At 40.4% G+C, this 18,906-nt stretch overlaps 1 protein-coding gene across 6 annotated transcripts in view; it reads right to left on the bottom strand.

The window, feature by feature from the left end:
- Window positions 1-18,906, bottom strand: part of LOC109918607 (tumor protein p53-inducible nuclear protein 1) — a 43,956-nt gene that overhangs the window by 20,550 nt on the left and 4,500 nt on the right. For all 6 annotated transcript variants that reach the window (XM_048608347.1, XM_048608348.1, XM_048608346.1 and 3 more), the window contains exon 2: window positions 4,966-5,272. In XM_048608347.1, coding sequence (XP_048464304.1) covers window positions 4,966-5,083 — 118 coding nt within the window. In that variant the 5' untranslated portion in view covers window positions 5,084-5,272. The remainder of the gene's footprint in view (window positions 1-4,965; window positions 5,273-18,906) is intronic.

The raw sequence follows: 18,906 nt of genomic DNA, 5'->3' as shown, positions 1-18,906 counted from the left end.
ACCTCAAAAGGGCTGAATGGCCTATTCCTACTCCTAGTTTCTATGTTTCTATGACCTAATCTCAATGTAGAAAATGAGAATGTATATCTAAGTCACCATGATGAGACTCTTGGAGGGAATGGTGTTGCCATGTACTCAGGTCCTCCTGGAGACAGTCATGTTAGATACGTGGGAACTAGACTTGGAGAAATGTAACAGTAAAACCCCAGGATTGCTTCGCTCCTTGACAGAGAATTAATACATGAAGCTTATGACGACATATCCTGGCACTATTATTTTCCCCAAGTCTTTGAACAGCGTATGTTGCCAAGATGGGGAATGGAAATGGAATCAGAGCGCCCACAATGGGGCGGCTAAAGTAAAATAATTAAAATGGTGAAGTTACAGCAACATGCTCCACCCTTGTCAACGTTGGTTAAATTCCCTCGCTCTAATCAGTGTTAGCACAAGCAATTTTTATCACAAACCTAAATTTGTCGCAGAGTTTCAATATTACACCTACACTTGGAACCGGACTAAGACATTTGTAAACAAATAGAAATCATGAAGATTGTGTATGTTAATTTTACAAAGTATAGAACAAGATAAGGCTATAAGGGAGAGTGAATTATGCATGAAGAGATGCAAAAGGTCCAAGATAAAACTTTGTTGACATTTCTCCTTGGCTCATATTCCCCTTCACAGCATTTTTTTTGTTAAAAAGGAAAGTACTGTTTCTCTACACTGCAGATATAACCTTGAGCTATTACTGGTCAAGAGAAATGGAGGACATGGCACTTTCAAAATCAGTTCAGCTACAAGTCAAATGTTAGCTGGGGATCAATTCTTTTCTTTGTAAAATGTAAAATATAAAATATTTTGTACAGGTTTTTTTTTGACAAGCGATGGGGGAGAAACTTTTTTATTTTTAAAGAAGTGCATGATGTGGTAATGACTTTGAAGTGCAATGTGTGTTTGGACAGCAATTCATAGAACCTCTAGTGTGGAAAGAGGCCATTCAACCCATCGAGTCAGCACTGACCCACCAAAGAATGTTTAAAAATAAGGGGTTACCCATTTAAAACAAATGAGAATTTTTTTCCCCTCAGATGGTTAGGAGTCTTTGGAACTCTTTTTTAAAAGAGATAGTGGAAACAGAATCTTAAACATATTCTAAGGCACGGATAGATACAGTAAGGATAAACAAGGGATAAGCAGCTATTGGGGTAGACAAAAACATGAGTAATCAAATTGGCCAGGAATTTATTGAATGGAAGATTGGGCTTTAGGGGCAGAGTGGCTTATTCCTGCTCCTAATTCATTATTGGTACAGTACAATGGGCTTGAATCCAGCTGGTTGGCTACCAACTGTGCCCTCCAGTACTAACCCACTATCGAGTTTTACACCTTCAAGAGCAACACATTTTGAAATAACCTCAAAGTGTAGTAGCATAGGGAGACAATCAGCAGCCATTTACACATACCATAAGATCTCACAAACAGAAATCAGTAATTAATTGGTTTGAGGAAGACAGGAATGTTGTCCACAGTACAAAAAGCATTCCCACCAAATTTTCAGATACACAAATGTAATCTTCAATATCCAGAATTGGCAGATACCTGCAGGTTACACAAATATCTCATCTAAAATCCGGCCAAGAAACCCAAGCTGGATTTTTAACTGGAAATAACAGCTAAATGCATTATTGAGAGATTATTTTAGCTGGTTACTTGGTTGGGTGGGATGTGACTGGTTTCCTGCAGGGTATATTTACCTGGATGTGGCAATGCTTATGTTATCCATTGCAATATAAGAAATGAAGCTGGACATTGTTATTGAAGAATCCAAGAGATTTGTTGTATCTAGCTATTGTATATAGAGACATTATATTCACAGACCTAAAAGTGTCTGGGCTAATATGATGATAAGTTAAACAAAGGCAGCATGCTTCTTGTAATGCATCATGCTTCAAGTGATCAGAGTTAAGATGGAGTATGTGAACTTTGTACTCTTACATCAAGTCCTCTCATACAGTAATTGTATCAGGGGCATGTCCCTCAAGGGAATGAGGGATACTGACCGAGACATATAACATAATCAAGGGGAAAGGCGTGGGGGAACAGAAAGTAAATGCAGGGTAATACGGAAAGAAACAGAAATAGCACTGATAGTACAGCCACAATGGACTGAATGGTCTCCTGAGTTGTATAATATAAAATATTTTGAGAAACTGTACACTATTTTTGCCAGCTAACAGCCAGCTGAGAAAAAATGTCTCAAACCAGTTTCATTAGTATGCATATTAATGACCTTAGGGACAGTTACAGATTGTTCCAAACAGTTTGTTCTAAAGCACAAAACTAGGAAAGAAACAATAATGCAAGAATGTCAAATCAGAATGGCAAGTGCACTGCTGAAAGGCTGCTCCCACACTTGCACAGGTCCCCAGATGGGAAATTCCTGATTTCAGCACCACAAGAGGGTAATAATGTTTGCGAATTCACAGATGCACAGTAACATCATGGCCACAGGTAAGACTGAACAGGGATGAAGTGGATTGAGGTCTGTTTCAGCTCACTGTTTGTTTTGCCAATTATGGATGCAGGGCCCTCTGCTTTATGTACCACTGTGTAGCAACATGGGTATAGACTGTGCTGGCATACTGGCTGCTCCCCACGCAACTCCGCTTTTGTTTTAATAACGACCCTGTTAAAGTCAGAGACTGAACAACAATTGTACTTATCTAGCACCTTTAGCATTATAGTATCTCCCAAGGCAGTGTGGTAAAGTAAAATGATCCCAAGTTATTACAAGGAGCTACTAGCTAGAGATAAACAGTTTTTTGGCCAAAGATGCAAGCTTCAAAGGAACATCTTAAGACCATAAGATATAGGAGCAGAAGTAGGCCATTTAGCCCATCGAGTCTACTCCATCATTCAGTGACTTCTTGGTTGATCTGATAATCCTCAGCTCCACTTTCCTACCTTTTCCCATAACCCTCAGTTTGCTTTCTGATTAAAAGTCTGTTTATCTCAGCCTTGAATATACTTAATAATCCAGCCTCAACAGCCCCCAACACTAAAGAATTCCACATATTCTCAACCCTCAGAAGGAATACTTCATTTGTACTGAATGTGCGACCTCTGACTCTGGGACTATGCCCTCTGGTCCGAGACTCTCCCACAAGGCAAAACAACCTTTCCACGTCTACCCTATCATTTTCTCTTGCAAAAAGCTTGCTGAGTGGCAGTGAGACAGAGGTCTAGGGAAAGAATTCCAGTGCTTTGGGACTAAGCAGCTGAAGGCAAGACTTTATGGGAAGGTGGAGACCAGTGATGCACAAGAATTAGAGGAGTGAGTTACAGGATGATAGCATGGAGTTTTGGAGTTGAATACAATTAGAGATAGGGAGAGGAGAGGCCGTTGGAGAATATGAAAGCAAGGATGAGAATTCTTAAATTCAGACATTACTTAATTGGGCTCAATACCAGTCACTCTAAAAAAAGTTTCCTAGCCAAAGAAATCCACACTGTTCAATGGACACATTCACAAGCAGAAGTATTCTCTGGCTTGAAGTCCTTTAAAAAAAAAGGAATAGAATAGAAGGAATCTTGATGACTGACATGGACACAGTGGACCAAAGGCCTTCTTTTCCATGAAATGAAAACTCTGACTGTATCTTTGTCCCAAAATGTCAAGTCCTAGGATTCTGACATGTTCCAACATACAGGAGATGTAGAAATGGGACAGAATATCAGTTTGTTTGATTTGCTGACTGAATTTCATCTAAACAAATTGCAAAGTTCCCATTATTGACACTACATAATTATTCCCAATGACACAATTGCACCATCCATCATAAAGACCTCAAAAATGTGCATGTCATGTAACTTTGAAATTTGACTCAGTGGCCTTATTTTTAAAAAAAGCTTGGACTTGTAGCAAAGTTCTTTCTCCATCCCTCTCCTTCCTCAAGAAATTCACACCTCTAGGCAAGAAAAGATTAAAAATGCACACAAATGCAATGTGGTCCTATTCATTCGCTTGTTTCTACACAATGGGAAGCAGAGATTTTATGGAATGGGGTACAACCTAGCAGCCCCAAGGGTTAGAAAATTACAAGGATTAGAAAATAGGTTCAAGGTGAGAGGGGAAAGATTTAAAAGGGACGTAATGGGCAACTTTTTCACACAAAGGGTGGTGAGTGAATGCAATGAGCTCCCAGAGGAAGTGGTGGAGGCTGGTACAATGACAACATTTAAAAGGCATCTGGATGGGTACATGAATAGGAAGGGTTTAGGAGGGATATGGGCCAAATGGGACGAGATTAATTTAGGGTATCTGGTCTGCATGGACGAGTTGGACCGAAGGGTCTGTTTTCGTGCTGTACAGCTCTACGACTATCTACGACTCTAAAATGCTTCTACACTGAGGTGTATGACAAATAGAGTACCCAATCCTGGAGACATAGGGGAACCTCAAGTTGAGTCTCAGACCTCAGCTGAATGCTGTTGAGGTTTTTATTATGTTTTTAAAAAAGTCACAAGTTTGGCCACAGTGGTTGAAGTACAGGCAAACCTGAATGCATTGCAGCAGTGATATTTTAGTGCAGCTGAATACAAGTTTTAAAAAGACACTTCCATCTTTATATAAAAAATAAAAATTTACCTTCTCACATCTTTCTAAAAATGCATACTCTTGTACCCACAGACCTGATTGCAGAAGCAACAGCCGTGATCTTTGAGAATTCATCTAAAATGTTGTAATTATTGTGAGCTGCTTTTGGTGTCAGATTTTCCTATGCAAATTATTGCTTTGATATATTCTAAATACAAAAACCAAATGCTCTATATACGATGGCAAACTGCTCTGTACTAGATAGAACAACTTCAGAATTAAATTTACAACAGAGATTTGGTATACACTGCTAGCATGAAATGATTGGCCACACTTAGAGGAGAAAATCTGGGGAGCTTTGAACTTACCTGGAAAGTCAACAATGAGCCAGCCATCATCCTCCTTTTCAGTCAAGCTGGGATCAGGACCCTGGGTGCAGACTTCTTCTGTTTCCCCATAGAAAAGGCTGGTGAGTCGGTGGAACATGGTGGTCTGGCTGTGAAGCTGGCCAGCAATTTAAATGCACAGGCAGACAACCAATCTCTTAGGGGGAAGAGAAGAGGCTGGTGAGCAAACAGTGCCCAATGATCGCTCAGGCAATGTTCAGCTGAACAGAGACCACAATGCAAAGTGCTGTCATATGGTCGTTCACTTGGGTTTACATGCAAAGACGACCTGGAAGAAAACATGGCAGGGAGAGAAAAAAAAAACACTTTACTATATCTTTCAGTCATTACCCAACAACGCTGATTAATTGTGAGTTACTGTCCCCCAGCAGGTTAACATAGTTAACAAAGGAAGCAATAGTACTTCCATTTTAAATGTGTTAGATTAAATGTGTCAGTGAAAACCTCATTTAATTATGTAACTGACCTCACACTATTTTGGCTAACACAATCAGATTCAATAAAAAGCAAAAAAAGTGCTGGAGAAACTTAGGTCTGACAGCAACTGAGGAGAGAGAAACCATTAATGCTTTGAGTCTACTTCTGAAGACTTGAAAAATTAAAACTCTTTCTTTCTCCACAGATGCTGCCAGACCCATCGACTTTCTCCAGCGTTTTTTTATTTCAGATTTCTAGCATCGGCAGTATTTTGCTTTTTTGATGGAGAGTTTCAATGTTAATTGGGGTGGCCAACTTGGGTTTAGTGTTGTGATGGAGATTTACAGTTCTCCTCTCACTCCACACAATACTCCAAACACTGAAAACCCACGATCAATCCTCGCAGTGCATGAACTCCGATACTCAATGGGCTGAATGGCCTCTTTCCGTACCAAAATTACTTCCTGATTGGCCACAAAGTTGAGTTTTACCCATTGGTCAGACAACTAACTTCCTGCCATCTCCAATATTTTGACAATTAATATATAAAAATGTAAAGAAAATGCAGTATTTTCAAAGCTGTGATTTCTCGCTGGAGCTGCTCACTGTAGTGTCCTGAAGATAAATCTTCAAATTTCTGGAGTCTCCAGACCAGCCCCAATGTTGAGTGTCTCTGGTTAAATAAGTGTGCCAAAACAGCTAAACGGACAAGGTACCAGTAGAGTTCAGTGACAAAGAACCCTTATCCTGAGGGAGATAAAGAATTCAACTCTTCAGGAAAAGGAGGGAAAACAGTTCTTAAAGAATTATTTAAAAAACAAATTCTCCCTCCTTTCTTTTCTAAAAGAGAAAAGAAAATTTTCCAGCACTCAATCAGCTGAACACACAAGTTCAGATTATAATTGGGGCTTTTCCTTTTGATGTTCACATTCAAGTTTCACTACATCATATTAGGTGTGTCAGATGACATGATTCTGACAGCAAGAACAAGATAAGGCCATCAAGCCAACAGTTAGTATTGAAGATTTAAAGAGTAATTGCTGACTCCCCCCAGCATCGATACACAGTTGCAGCAGTGTATACCATCTACAAGATGCACTGCATCAACTCACCAAGTCTCCTTCGACAGCACCTTCCAAAACCCATAATCCAGAAGGGCTAGGGCAGATGTGTGGGAATAACAAATCCTCAAAATTCCCGTCCAAGCATCACACCATTTTGGAATTGGAATTACATCACGCTCCTTCACTGTTATGGTAAAAATCTTGGAACTTTCTTCCTAACAGTACTGTGATGGTCCCTACAGCAGATAAACTGCGGCTTTGCAAAAAGGCAGTGACCACTACCCATTCTTAATTGCCTGGAGGTGATGAATGCAAGGCTAGCTTGCAACGCCCAAATCGTACAGACAAATTTTTTTAAAAATTTATATATAGTTACAGTAGTATAGGAATTCCATGGTAATGACAAGCTGTTAGAAGGTACATCTCTTTTCAGTTTTGTTAATGCAATGTGATTTCTCATTTCCCAGCTGATTTTTTCCTGAAAAAAGGTTTCACCAACTTTGGAGTTTTGCTACAGAACCAAAATGTAGCATTTTATCAAGAGAAAAGCAAGTGCAGGCACTGGGGAGATGTGCAAACTTAAAAGTGGAATCCATCGATCACAACTAAGTAAAAAGGAGAAAGACAGTGTGGCATTTTAAGATCACATTAATACTAGAAACTGCAGGGAATAAGTTTATACATTTTCTCCCTCCCCAACAGAGGATGAGAGTTAGCAAACACAAGCTCCAACAGGTTGTTAGATAGCTTTGGTTTAATTGAAAGTAGTCCTACTAAGAGTTCACATCTCAAAAGAACATTGAGAACTTAAAACTTAGTTTTAAAGTTTTGAAAACAAAGTTGACACCAACAAAAAAAAAAAAAAGGTGGCTATGAGGCTAAATAAAAAGCGAGAGAACTCGAATGCTGTAAATCAGAAACAAAAACAAAATTGCTGGAAAAGCTCAGCAAGTCGGGCAGCATCTGCGGAGAGAAATCAGGAATAACGTTTCGGGTCAAGTGACCCTCCCTCAGAACTATGATGCTGTTGGGTAGATGTTTAAAAAAAATTTTAAGTATATCAGGGAATGAAAACTGCCTTCCATCCCTGGTATCAACAATATGTTGGCTCCACTGCATACCCTTAGGCTTGAGTTCAGAGTGCCCTGTGAAGTTAGTTGGCAAGTCATTCATTTATATCAAACTTAATGCAATAACTACCAGCCCCTTGCCAGTGATACCCACCTCAAAAAGAATGATTTTTGAAAAAAGATTCTGCTAGTCGTTTCATAATAGGCCCGAAACGTCAGCCTTCCTGCTCCTCTGATGCTGCTTGGCCTGCTGTGTTCATCCAGCTCTACACCTTGTTATCTCAGCTAGTTGTCTGACTAACCACAAAGCAAACACACAAGGCTAGTATTAAACATTTAGCAGTAATTCAGAAAGAGGGAAAGAAACTTGATTTTATACAATGTTTCTCTCAAACACTGCTCATTGAAGTACTTTTGATATGGAGTCATTGTCAAGATGGAGGTGGTGTAGGGCTCCTGAGCTGGAGCTCACAGCTCCGTTGGGTTTTTTCCCTGTTTTCTAGATTATTTTTCCTTTCTACATTCCTCTTGTCCTCAGACGACATCAGTCGCTACACGTTGAGTCAGTGCAGAGTTGAGTCGAAGCCCAGCGCTGACTCATCTGCTTTTACTTTTTTCCTTTCTTTCTCTGCTCTTCAAGAGAACGTTAACCTTATTTCTTTTCTGTAGAGAGCAGCCAGCAGCTTCAGTAGTTGCTGCATTGTAGAGATCGGCCCAGTGTGGTCTCATGGTGGCGATGTCATTGATAGAGGCAAGGTGATGCCAAAGAATGGCAACATGGTTCCATAGCGGCAGGGCCATGAGGGGACTCATGTTAATGATGGTCTCTGGAAGAGCCCGGATAGGGCCATAGCTAAGCACTTGAGAAGGACCGCAATGCTAACCTTTTAACTTTATTTCTTTATTTTCTACTTTATACCTAGGTACCTTTGTACCCAAGATGGCGCTGGTATACTCCTGTATCCCTGTACTCGAGTACATGTGATGATAAAACCCGATTTGATTTGATTTATTGTAGTCACGTGTACCTAAGTACAGTGAAGAGCTTTGTTTGTGAGCAGTACAGGCAGATCATAAGAACATACAGATCATAGGATGCTCAGAGTGAGGCTTACAGGTTACGCTGCACAGGAAGTGCGCAAAGTAAAATTAACAAGAATTCTAATGTAGAAAACATGGCAGCCAATTTGCAAGTTCACACAATCAGCATCGTGATAATGACCAGACAGACTGTTTAACTGATTTTGATCTAGGGATAAAATCATTGCTGAGGACACAGGGCAGAATTTAAAATTTGCTTCAGAATAGTACTACAAAGTCTTTTCCATCCTCCTGAGAGGCAGAGGAGAGGCCAGCCTTGGTTTAACATTTATCTGGCAGTACAGCTTGGTCTCTGTACATCAGCCTCTATTTTTGTGCTGAGGTTCTGGACGGAGATGGAACCTAGAATGTTGAGACTCAAAAGGGATAGGAAGGCTAAAACAGAGCCCACAGCTGGTATTTAGCTCACTGTGTGATCAGCAGAGCTGTAACTTCCAGTTGGGAGTTAAATAGCAATTCTTCTTTTGTGCTTTATAGTTCATTCCCAAACATTTACAGGACTTCACCTATAAAAGTAGGACAAGTGCTTTGTTTTTGCTCAGATAACATAGCTCCTATGTCATTACATTATGTCAGCTTTCCCTCTACTCTATTCTCCAAGGGCAGAGTGAAGATATAAAATCAACGACCAAAATAAGAGGCTTGTGGTTTGAGGTTGTAATTTAGGAATCAGACATTATATCTTCCCAGTTAGAGAACTGTTTCCATGCTATCGTTGTGACCTGGCATCACTGCCAAATGGATGTAGAATTTAATAACGGTACCCAACCGATTGAGTTACAGATTAAAATCTACTGAGATATCCAGAAACTTGAGATAGTTGGTAGTGAATCACAAACTGGAATTTAATAGACAGATTCAAATTCCATCAGCCTAGAGAGTTACAAATTGGGTGCAAGATGTCAGAAAGTTGGGTTAAGGAAAAGGCTTCTGCTGTTTATACAGCACTTTTTACATCCTCAGCATATCCCAAAGCACTTTTTAGCCACCTCTGAAGGAGTAGTTACAATTGTTACTGGTTAACTGTAAACTTTTGGGGAGGTGATGGCTTAATAGTATTATCACTGGACTATTAATCCAGAGACTTAAGTAATGTTCTGGGGACCGGGGTTCAAATCCCACCATTGGCAGATGGAGGGATTTGAATTCAATAAGAATCTGGAATTAAGAGTCTAATGATGACCACAAATCCATTCTCAATTGTCCGAAATGCCCTTTAGGGAAAGAAACTGCCATCCTTACCTGGTATGGCCTACATGTGACTCCTGAACCATGACAATGTGGTTGACTCTTAATTGCCCTCTTGGCAATTAGGGATGGGCAATAAATGCTGGCCTAGCCAGCAATGCCCTCATCCTGCGAATGAAAAAAAGCTGGATTTGTCCAACCGGTCACCGTCTTGAAGAAAATATCAAAAAGGTGATATTTTAATAATTCAGGCCATGGCTAAAGATGGGACATGTTTCTCATTTCATTGGGAGATCACCCATTGTTGGGAAATGGGGTGCACTTGACGTGTTGCTTTGAGACTTTTCTCTCCTGCAAGTTTCAGAAGGTCTGAAACATCAAGAAATTGCCAAGAGGCAGCCAGTGTCAAACTCAGACTGGCATTATCACAGTCTGAAAACTATAGTGAAGCTCCATCATTCATTGGGGATGTGATATCAGAGAGGTTTGCAATTGTGGATCATCAGGAAGTGGCTGGCTGTGCTGTAGCGTAAATGGGAAGTGAATACTTTAACGATGATGATGCTACTCTTATCAGAAAACTTGAAGTGAAGAATGTAAACATTGTATGAGAGAGCTATATGTACACTTTCTCATAATTCCTCTGATGCAAGAGTTTACAGCACTTGCTGAGAGGGAGGGTAATCATATCCCTGACTCAAGAGTAGAGATGCAGCACACTCAGAGCAGGAGCATTCTACTTCGATAATGCAGTCCCAGTGAAGAAACATCACCCAATGCCCATGGTCAATACAGCCCTTTAAGGGAGAACCCCATAGGCTTAAATCTGAGTGTAACAATTTATAGATACAATTATGGAGCATATGACATGTTAGCATTAGTATTCGTTCAAAGAATATACAACATGCCTGTCACATGTTCAATATTCAAGAGATGTGCACGTTTGTGGAGACAGTGGTGTATTTATGAATATTGAGCAAGAACAGGCTATTTGGCCCTTTGGGCCTGCTCTGTCATTCAATAACATCGTGGTTGAACAGATTTTAATCTCAACTCTACACTCCCATGCACACCCAATAACTTCAGTGTAGTGCTAATGTAAGTTCACCAGCAATCCAGAACCCCAGGCTAGTGCTCTTTGGACATGTTTTTAAATTCCACCATGGCAAATGGTGAAATTTGAATTCTGAAAAGCCCATTTAGTTCATATTTAGTAATATTCTTTAGGAAAAGAAATCTGCCATCCTTACTGGGTCTGGCCTACGTGAGATTCCTGATCAACAGCAATGTGAATGTCTCTTAACTGCCCTCTGGGTAATTTGTGATGGGGGATAAATTCTGGTTTAGCTAGTGATGCCCACATCTCGGTGATTTGTTTTAAAAACCCTGGAAAATGGTGGATGTGTAGGCACTAAGCACAATACTTTACGGCACAAGATGTGTCAGTTTTAGTCCACTTTTAAGTGCCTTTGAAACCCCACAAGTGGTGATCATTACAAAGTGAGAGTATTCTGAAAAATAAAAGTGACACACTGGTAAGCAAGGATGTTCTCTTCAGCTTTTTTCTTAGAGAAATGCTTGAAAGATACTAGGCCTACACAATATCTTCCTACACTTCCATCGGTGTCTGAGGCAATCTGAACAAAATTTCAGTCAAGTATCAGAAATCCAAAGGACTGTCACACCATTTCTCTAGTATCCTCCATTTCTTTCAGCAGTATCAACCATTGATTGCTTATGCCCTCTATCTTGGATGGATGACCAAAGATAATAACTAATAAATAGGGAATTCTTTACCCAGAGAAAAGTTGGAATGTGGAACATGGCCCCATGTGGAGTAGTTTCAGGCAGACAGTACAAGATGCCTTCTGAGCGAAAGTATGTACGTGAAAGACATAGCAATAGAATCATACACTGAGTGGGTTACATGAAGGAGGACGAGAGAGCGAGCTTATGTTGGAGTATTTAAATAAAAACGACAGACTAAAAACAGAAAGAACTGCGGATGCTGTAAATCAGGAACAAAAACAGAAGTTGCTGGAAAAGCTCAGCAGGTCTGGCAGCATCTGTGAAGAATAAAAAAAAAATCAGTTAACGTTTCGGGTTCGGTGACCCTTCCTCAGAAGGATCCTTAGAACTGACCAGTTCAGTTCCAGCAACTTCTGTTTTTGAAAACAACAGACTAGTTAGGTTCAATGGTCTCTTTCTACGCAAGAAATTCTATTCGCCTTTTGTCTCTCCATGCATGTCCATGTCAGCCTCACTGTGCTATCTAGCTTAGTCTCCCTCAACTTATCCCAAAGAACACCTCTTGTACTGGAAATGCCTCAACTGCTTGAATGCATGTCGATATCATTGTAGTTGATGATAATTTTGCCTCTCCACATTTCTCACTTATCCATCATGCCACATGTACAGTGATCTGTACACCACATCTGTAATTTACGTATCATGATCCCTTTCTTCAGATCTTTTTCTGCTAGTTGCTCCCTGCCACACATGCTCTCAGAGGTGCATAAAAACACCTCAACTCTTAGTATTTCCCAGCTTGTTGCAAACAACAACTGTGCACATCTGTCCTTTTATCCTTAGGAATGCTGTGTACTCCCAGAGGAGGAGGAGAAGCTCGGTCCCATATGTTTGCATTAGAATTTGGGAGATTTTAATCTAATTGAAGATTAGCAAGCTCACGAATAGTTGCCTACACACATTAGGACAGGGGCCTCTGAAGCTGCAGTAACAAGGCAGTTCGTACACTGCCATTTCATCCCATGGAGGCTGCAATTAGGTTCTACTCTTCCTCTGCCCGAAGCATGACCAGCCAAGAAACAATATGTTGGGAATTAAGTGCACAAGACCTTATCCAGCCGCAACACATTGAAATTCTAACACACTAGAGCTTATTTTTCTCAAGATATGTCTAGAAGGTCATTATTGGTTTATGTTCAACAGTACTAAGACCACAGGAATTTAACTAAAGAATTTATGCAAACATTTAATATACAACATTCATTTAAGAAAGCCATCTTACTTGCCTAGAAACTCCAGACAATATCTGGATGTTGAATGCAGAAGTGAAAATAAAATAAAATAAGACAGAGAGACTATTTACGATATTTTGTACAAAGAATGATTTCAGCACAGTCTGGTTGAAGACTCAAACAAAAGTAAAATCCTAGAATAAGTAGCACTTTGTTTCACCACAAAGAGTTTCACACACTGTTAAATCTGATTAACGGAGCTAATTCTTTCCAGGAGAAAGATTGTTATATTAATTCAACCACTCCCTATGTGACACTGCCATGGTGACTGACAAATATCAAAAGGTTAAACTCGGCTGTGATCCAGAAGTAGTGCAGAGAAACTTTGCATGATGTGCCTTGCAAATGTTTTCTTAAAGAACAAAAACAAAATTTTTTTTTTTTTTTTTTTTAAAAAAGGATGTGTTATCATCTAGCCTGCTTACAGACATTTTTGAATGGCTATGAACTGATGGGTAGCTCCATTGGCAGTCCTGGTGCCTCTGTCACCAAGTTCCATGTCCTTCTGCAGCTCTGGAAAACATCAACTAAATTACACCCTGGGATGCGGAGTTGTTGTACGATGAGGCTGAGTAAATTGGGTCCATATTCTCTGGAGTTTAGATGAACAAGAGTCTCTCCTATTGAAATACAAAGACTCTGAAGGGATGGATGGGGTAGATGCCGAGAGATTATATTGAGAGATATTGTCCTGCCGTAGGAAGGATACTATTGAATTGGAGAGGGTACAGAAAAGATCTACAAAAAGGATGTTACCAGGACTGGAGGGTTTGAGTTGCAAGGAGTAGCAGGATAGGCCTGGACATTTTTCTCTAGGAGGTTGAGGGGTGATCTTATAAAGGTTTATTAAATCATTAGTGCACAGATAAAAATCAATAGCAAAAGGTCTTTTCCCTAGGGCAGCAGAGTTCAAAACTAGAGGGCATATTTTTAAGGTGAGAGGAGAAAGATTTAAAATGAACCTGACAGGCATTATTTTCCCCACACAGAGGATATGTGGAATGAACTGCCAGAGGAAGTGGTAAATGCAGGTACAGTCACAACATTTAAGAGACATTTGGACAGGTATACAATTAGGAAAGCTTTAGAGGGATATGGGCCAAATGCAGGTGAATAGGACTAGCGTCGTTTGGAAAACATGGTTAGCATGGAGGAGTTGGACCAAAGGGTCTGCTTCCATGCTGTATGACTGACCCGATGTTCACCGGTCAGGGAATCTAAATATGGGGGCAGAGCCTCAGGATATAGGGTAACCATTTGGGATGGAGATGAGGAGAAAGTACTTTGCTGAAAAGATTGTGCATCTTCAGAATTCTCCAGCCCAGAGGGTTGTATGTGCTAACTCCCTGTCGTCGTGATCAAGGGATTAATGCTGACACTTTGGTGCAGTACGAAGTGAGTGCTGCACTGCAAGAGATAGTGTATATTGGAGGAGACTTTAAAGAGGGAGACTCCTCAGGTGGACACAAGTGATCAAGTCACTCATTTGAAGAGCACGGGAATTATTACTGGAGTCCTGGCTAAAGTTTGTCCCTCAAATCAACATCACAAAAACAGATTATCTGGTTATTATTACCGTTTGTGGGAGTTTTCTTTCTGATTGCAAATTAGACCACAAAAATGCGGGAGCAGAAGCAGGCTGTTTGGCCCAGAGTCCACCCCGCCATTCACAGAGATCATGGCTGATCTAATAAACCTCAACTCATCTCCCTGCCTTTGCTCCATAACAACGGATTCTCTCACTGACGAAAATTCTGCCGATCGCCATCTTGAATATCCTTAATGACCCAGCCTCCACAGCCCTCTATGGTAAAGAATTCCACAGATTCACTATCCTCAGAGAACAAATTCCTCATCTGTCTTAAATGGGCCACTCCTTGCTTTGAAATTATACCCTGCCGTCCTAGACTCTTCCATAAGGGGAAGCAACCTCTATGTAGATTAGCTCCAACAGTGACTGCACTTCAACAGTACTTCACAAGCTGAAAGGTGCTTTGAGACATCCAATGGTCTAAAGAATTAAATAAATTGCAAGGATTTTTTTGGAATGAGCAATCATACATGGTCTTGACACGGGAGTCTTTACATAGTTATAACCTACTAACTTAGGTGCCCAGCTGCAGCGTGCTGCTACAATACAGAATGATTCTGTTTTTAAGCCAAAATATTGCAGAAAAGCTACATTTTGCTCCCTTTGCTATCTTCTTTACTTCACTTCTAATTTCCTATTCTTTCCTGTTCAAATACAAGACCCTCATGCTCATCTCAGATGCCCTTCCCCTCAGTACAAACCTAAAGCATTGTGACTCAGTCGGCAACACCCACATAAACCACCTGGTTTACTGTTGGCATCACAATTTGGAAATCTAAGTGTGCTGCCAATGGAAGTGTTATGGACTTTGCAGCAAAGTCCAGCCTCTTCCTCCAATGATACCCACTCATCTACTTTCGCTTCCTTCCCTCACCCAGGTATTTGCAGTTAGCGGACTTGCGGCTTTAGGTTCTATTTTGCACAGTAAAGGCATGACTATCCTTCTCTCTCCTGGAGTTTGTGGCCTAGGATGGTTTCCTTTATCCACGTGAGTGACTGCTGTCTGAATCTGTTAGGTTTCTGCTAACCTTAATGCATTACAGTACAGTTACAGCCAATATTTAAGAACCAACCCAGGACCTGCTTTGAAGCTGTGGCAACTGCTACACCAGTGTGTTTTGACCCACTTACCCTGCAGAAAAGCTTCTTACCTGCTAGTTACAGGTAAAATCTTTTCAGGAACTTTTTGCCATAATAAAACTTCACTGTGCTTAAAACAAGACGACTGAGTACAGAGCTCAGTTACAGAGTTTGGAAACTACAAGGATCCCACATGCAATTAACTGTGAAACAATTTGTGTAAGTGTATAATTGCAGTAGTATTTGCATAGAAAGTTCAGCTGGACCCAATGCTACACTGACTGACCGCACAGTTCAACCACATGATTCTCTCAGAATTAAAGCCAAGTCCAGCATAATTCAGATGGGAAGCTAGTGCATTTTAAAAACAAGCATTTTTTTCTGTTATGAGACTGGTTTTCATGAACTAGCTTTCCTGTCCTACTCAAACTCTTACCTGGAACTCCATTAGGTATGGTATTCCAAATGTCCTTCTATATTTTACTACCTCCTACAATCTTCAGGCTTTAAAAGCCAGCATTAGATGTTATCCAAATTACTCCTTTCTGATTTATTTCCTCTGTGGTTTACAATCAACCTTAACCTGCAGCCCAATCCGAAGGAAAATCCAAAGTGACTCATTGCACGAGTGGAAAGTTTTCACTCAAGTTCAGCTCCTAAAATAGCTTCAACTGAAATCTCAACAAATATTTTACACTAGTTGACAAGAGGTTGCTTGTTAATTTCTATTTTTTTTTAAAAGAGAAAGGAAGACATTCGAGAGTTCTTATGAACTGCTTTCACTGATCTCGCATCAGCTCCTCTACACAAAAAAAAAATTTCTTTCCTCACCCCATCCTCTCCACTATCAAATCTCAAAACTGTACTTTAAGTAATCATCCCTTACAGAATGCAGAGACCCAAAGGATTAATGATTACTTTAGTTATATGAGCTACTAACTGGAGTAAATGCAAATGTGTGACACTATTCATTCTGGTAATAAGTAGATATGAATTCATGAAACCTTTTCAGGGTGATATGAGGTATATGGTAAAACAGAAAAAGCACAAGGAATTTGCAATATTTAAGCAGGTACAAATATTAAACAAGTTATACGTCTGCTACCCTTTCTGACAAATTTCTTTGGATTAGCAAATCCTAATAAATTTCCCTCCACATTCTCTACAAGGGTTAATGGTGAATAAACCTCACACTGGAAACCCACATTTGATAAAACACCAAAAACTGGCTTCAACAGCTGAATTCAAAAATGTTCTGTTGCTAGCCTGTTATTGCCTGTGCAGACAGAATTTCCAATAGATGTGCCAACCAACAAATGCTTTGTTGAAAACTCCCTCTGGCCCTCAATCTTGCTTTACCCTCCTTCACTCAGCCTGTGATTCATGTTCCAATTACTGGGATTAATTCCTGTGTCTACTCCAGGGCCATTCAAAAGAGCAGAGCTTGTCCAGTACATTAGCAGGGGTGAGAAGCAAGAGAAAGTTAAGGATTCATGTGCTGCTGTGATAATGTCCCTTTCTCTGGGCCAGGAGGCCCAGGTTCGTGTCCCACCTGCTCGAGAGATGTGTAATCACATCTCCGAACAGGTTGATTAAAACAGAGTGGAGAGTTGTCTTTAAGCAGGATTGACGAAATGAAAAAAGGGGAAGATTAAATGGCTATGGGCGGGGGTGGGGAAGGAACTGATGAAGATTGAAAGAGGAGGGGTGAATAGAGCAGGTGTAGGAAAATAAAAGCAGAATATGCTGAGACTCAAGGCTGCACATTAAAGAAGAGTGCACTAATGTAAACACAGAACGTCAGGAGGACAGACTAGCACCTGCCATTGTTCCACTGTTGTAAGATGAACCCTCACCACATTTATCGTGGCATAAGATCAATTTGATAGATTTACTGCCACTATCCTTATTCCTGGTAGGGATCCACAGGGACCACTTGGTCTGGCTGGGGTTGGGGGTTGGCAGTGGAAAACATCTTGTCGTCTCATGGAAGAGGCTCACGTCTTAAAACAAGATGTAACTAGTTGCTATCATGCAATAAACTGTAAGTTACAATGGTGCAATAGACAGAATCACAGAGATTATTAGGTAAACCTCAATCAGGTTTTATGCCTAGATCCAAAGTTGTTCATCTCCCGAGTCCAGCAATGCTTAATACTCTGCTCAGCAATAAGCCTTTAGGGCCTTGACACACAAGGAAAGTTTAGCCTCCCTCAAGGTCTTCGGCATCAACACTGTTCCCAGATTCAGCTTCTAACATTACTTCATTCTGGCAGCAGATTCACAGCCCCACCCTGCAGCATGGAAATCTTTAAGAAAGCAAAGACAGTTTTTGTCAAAATTAGAAATAGGGCAATTAGCACATCAGGAAGGGCAATATCAGTTTTTCTGCCTCGAGTGCACAAACCCCACCCGTTACAACTTCGATCAGGACACAGGATCTTTTGCAACTCAACTGTCACTGTACAAAATTTATTTGAAACCAACATGAGCAAAGGTCTGCACATTTAAAATGACTTGATTTAACTGTGGTGACTGCATCACGTGAAAATGCTGTACTTGCCTGTGCACTTGGTGAAGCAGTAACTTCATCTTCAAAAACACACTAAATAAATTTAACATTTAGGTCACTTCCTGTTTATCTTTTTTGGAAAAGGCCATGAATCAATTTCAACACCAGTAGATTTTGCAACCACATATGAAATATTAATAGGAAGTCACAACAGTGTTCCTGCATTAAGAGAGTGACTACACTTCAGAAGCAATTCATGGTCTGCAAAGTGCACTGAGACCCCCAGTGGTCATGAAAAGTGCTATATGCCCTTTTAGAACTTCAGGTTCAGATTCTGTCCAAAATCTGGAAATGTAAAATTGAGACCCCCATCAAAACACTGGTTCATAGAATTTGGACTTGGAATTGTATCCACATTGACTATTATGAAATGACTATTATGAGACGGCATAATTTTAAGGTGATTGGAGGAAAGTATAGGGGAGCTGTCAGAGGTAGGTTCTTTACACTGAGTGGTGGGTGCGTGGAATGCGCTGCCAGCAGTGGTAGTGGAGTCAGATACATTAGGTACATTCAAGCGACTCTTGGATAGGCACATGGATGATGATAGTAAAATGTAGGGTATGCAGGGTAGATTAATTTTAAGAGTAAGATAATAGGTCGGCACAACATAGCGGGCCGAAGGGCCTGTACTGTGCTGTACTGTTCTATGTTCTAATAACACAACACAGTGTGAAGCAGGTTTTTAAGGCGATCTCTGGGAACTTGATAAAGCACTTACTTGTTGTCCTCCTCTGTAATATTGCAAAGTAGTCATCAGGGCTAGAGCCCTGTGCAT

Source organism: Rhincodon typus, chromosome 19, assembly GCF_021869965.1.
Source record: "Rhincodon typus isolate 14 chromosome 19, sRhiTyp1.1, whole genome shotgun sequence".
Classification (NCBI taxonomy): Eukaryota; Metazoa; Chordata; class Chondrichthyes; order Orectolobiformes; family Rhincodontidae; genus Rhincodon; species Rhincodon typus.
Note: the sequence above shows the minus strand (reverse complement) of the source record. Positions and strands in the feature narration are given on the sequence as shown.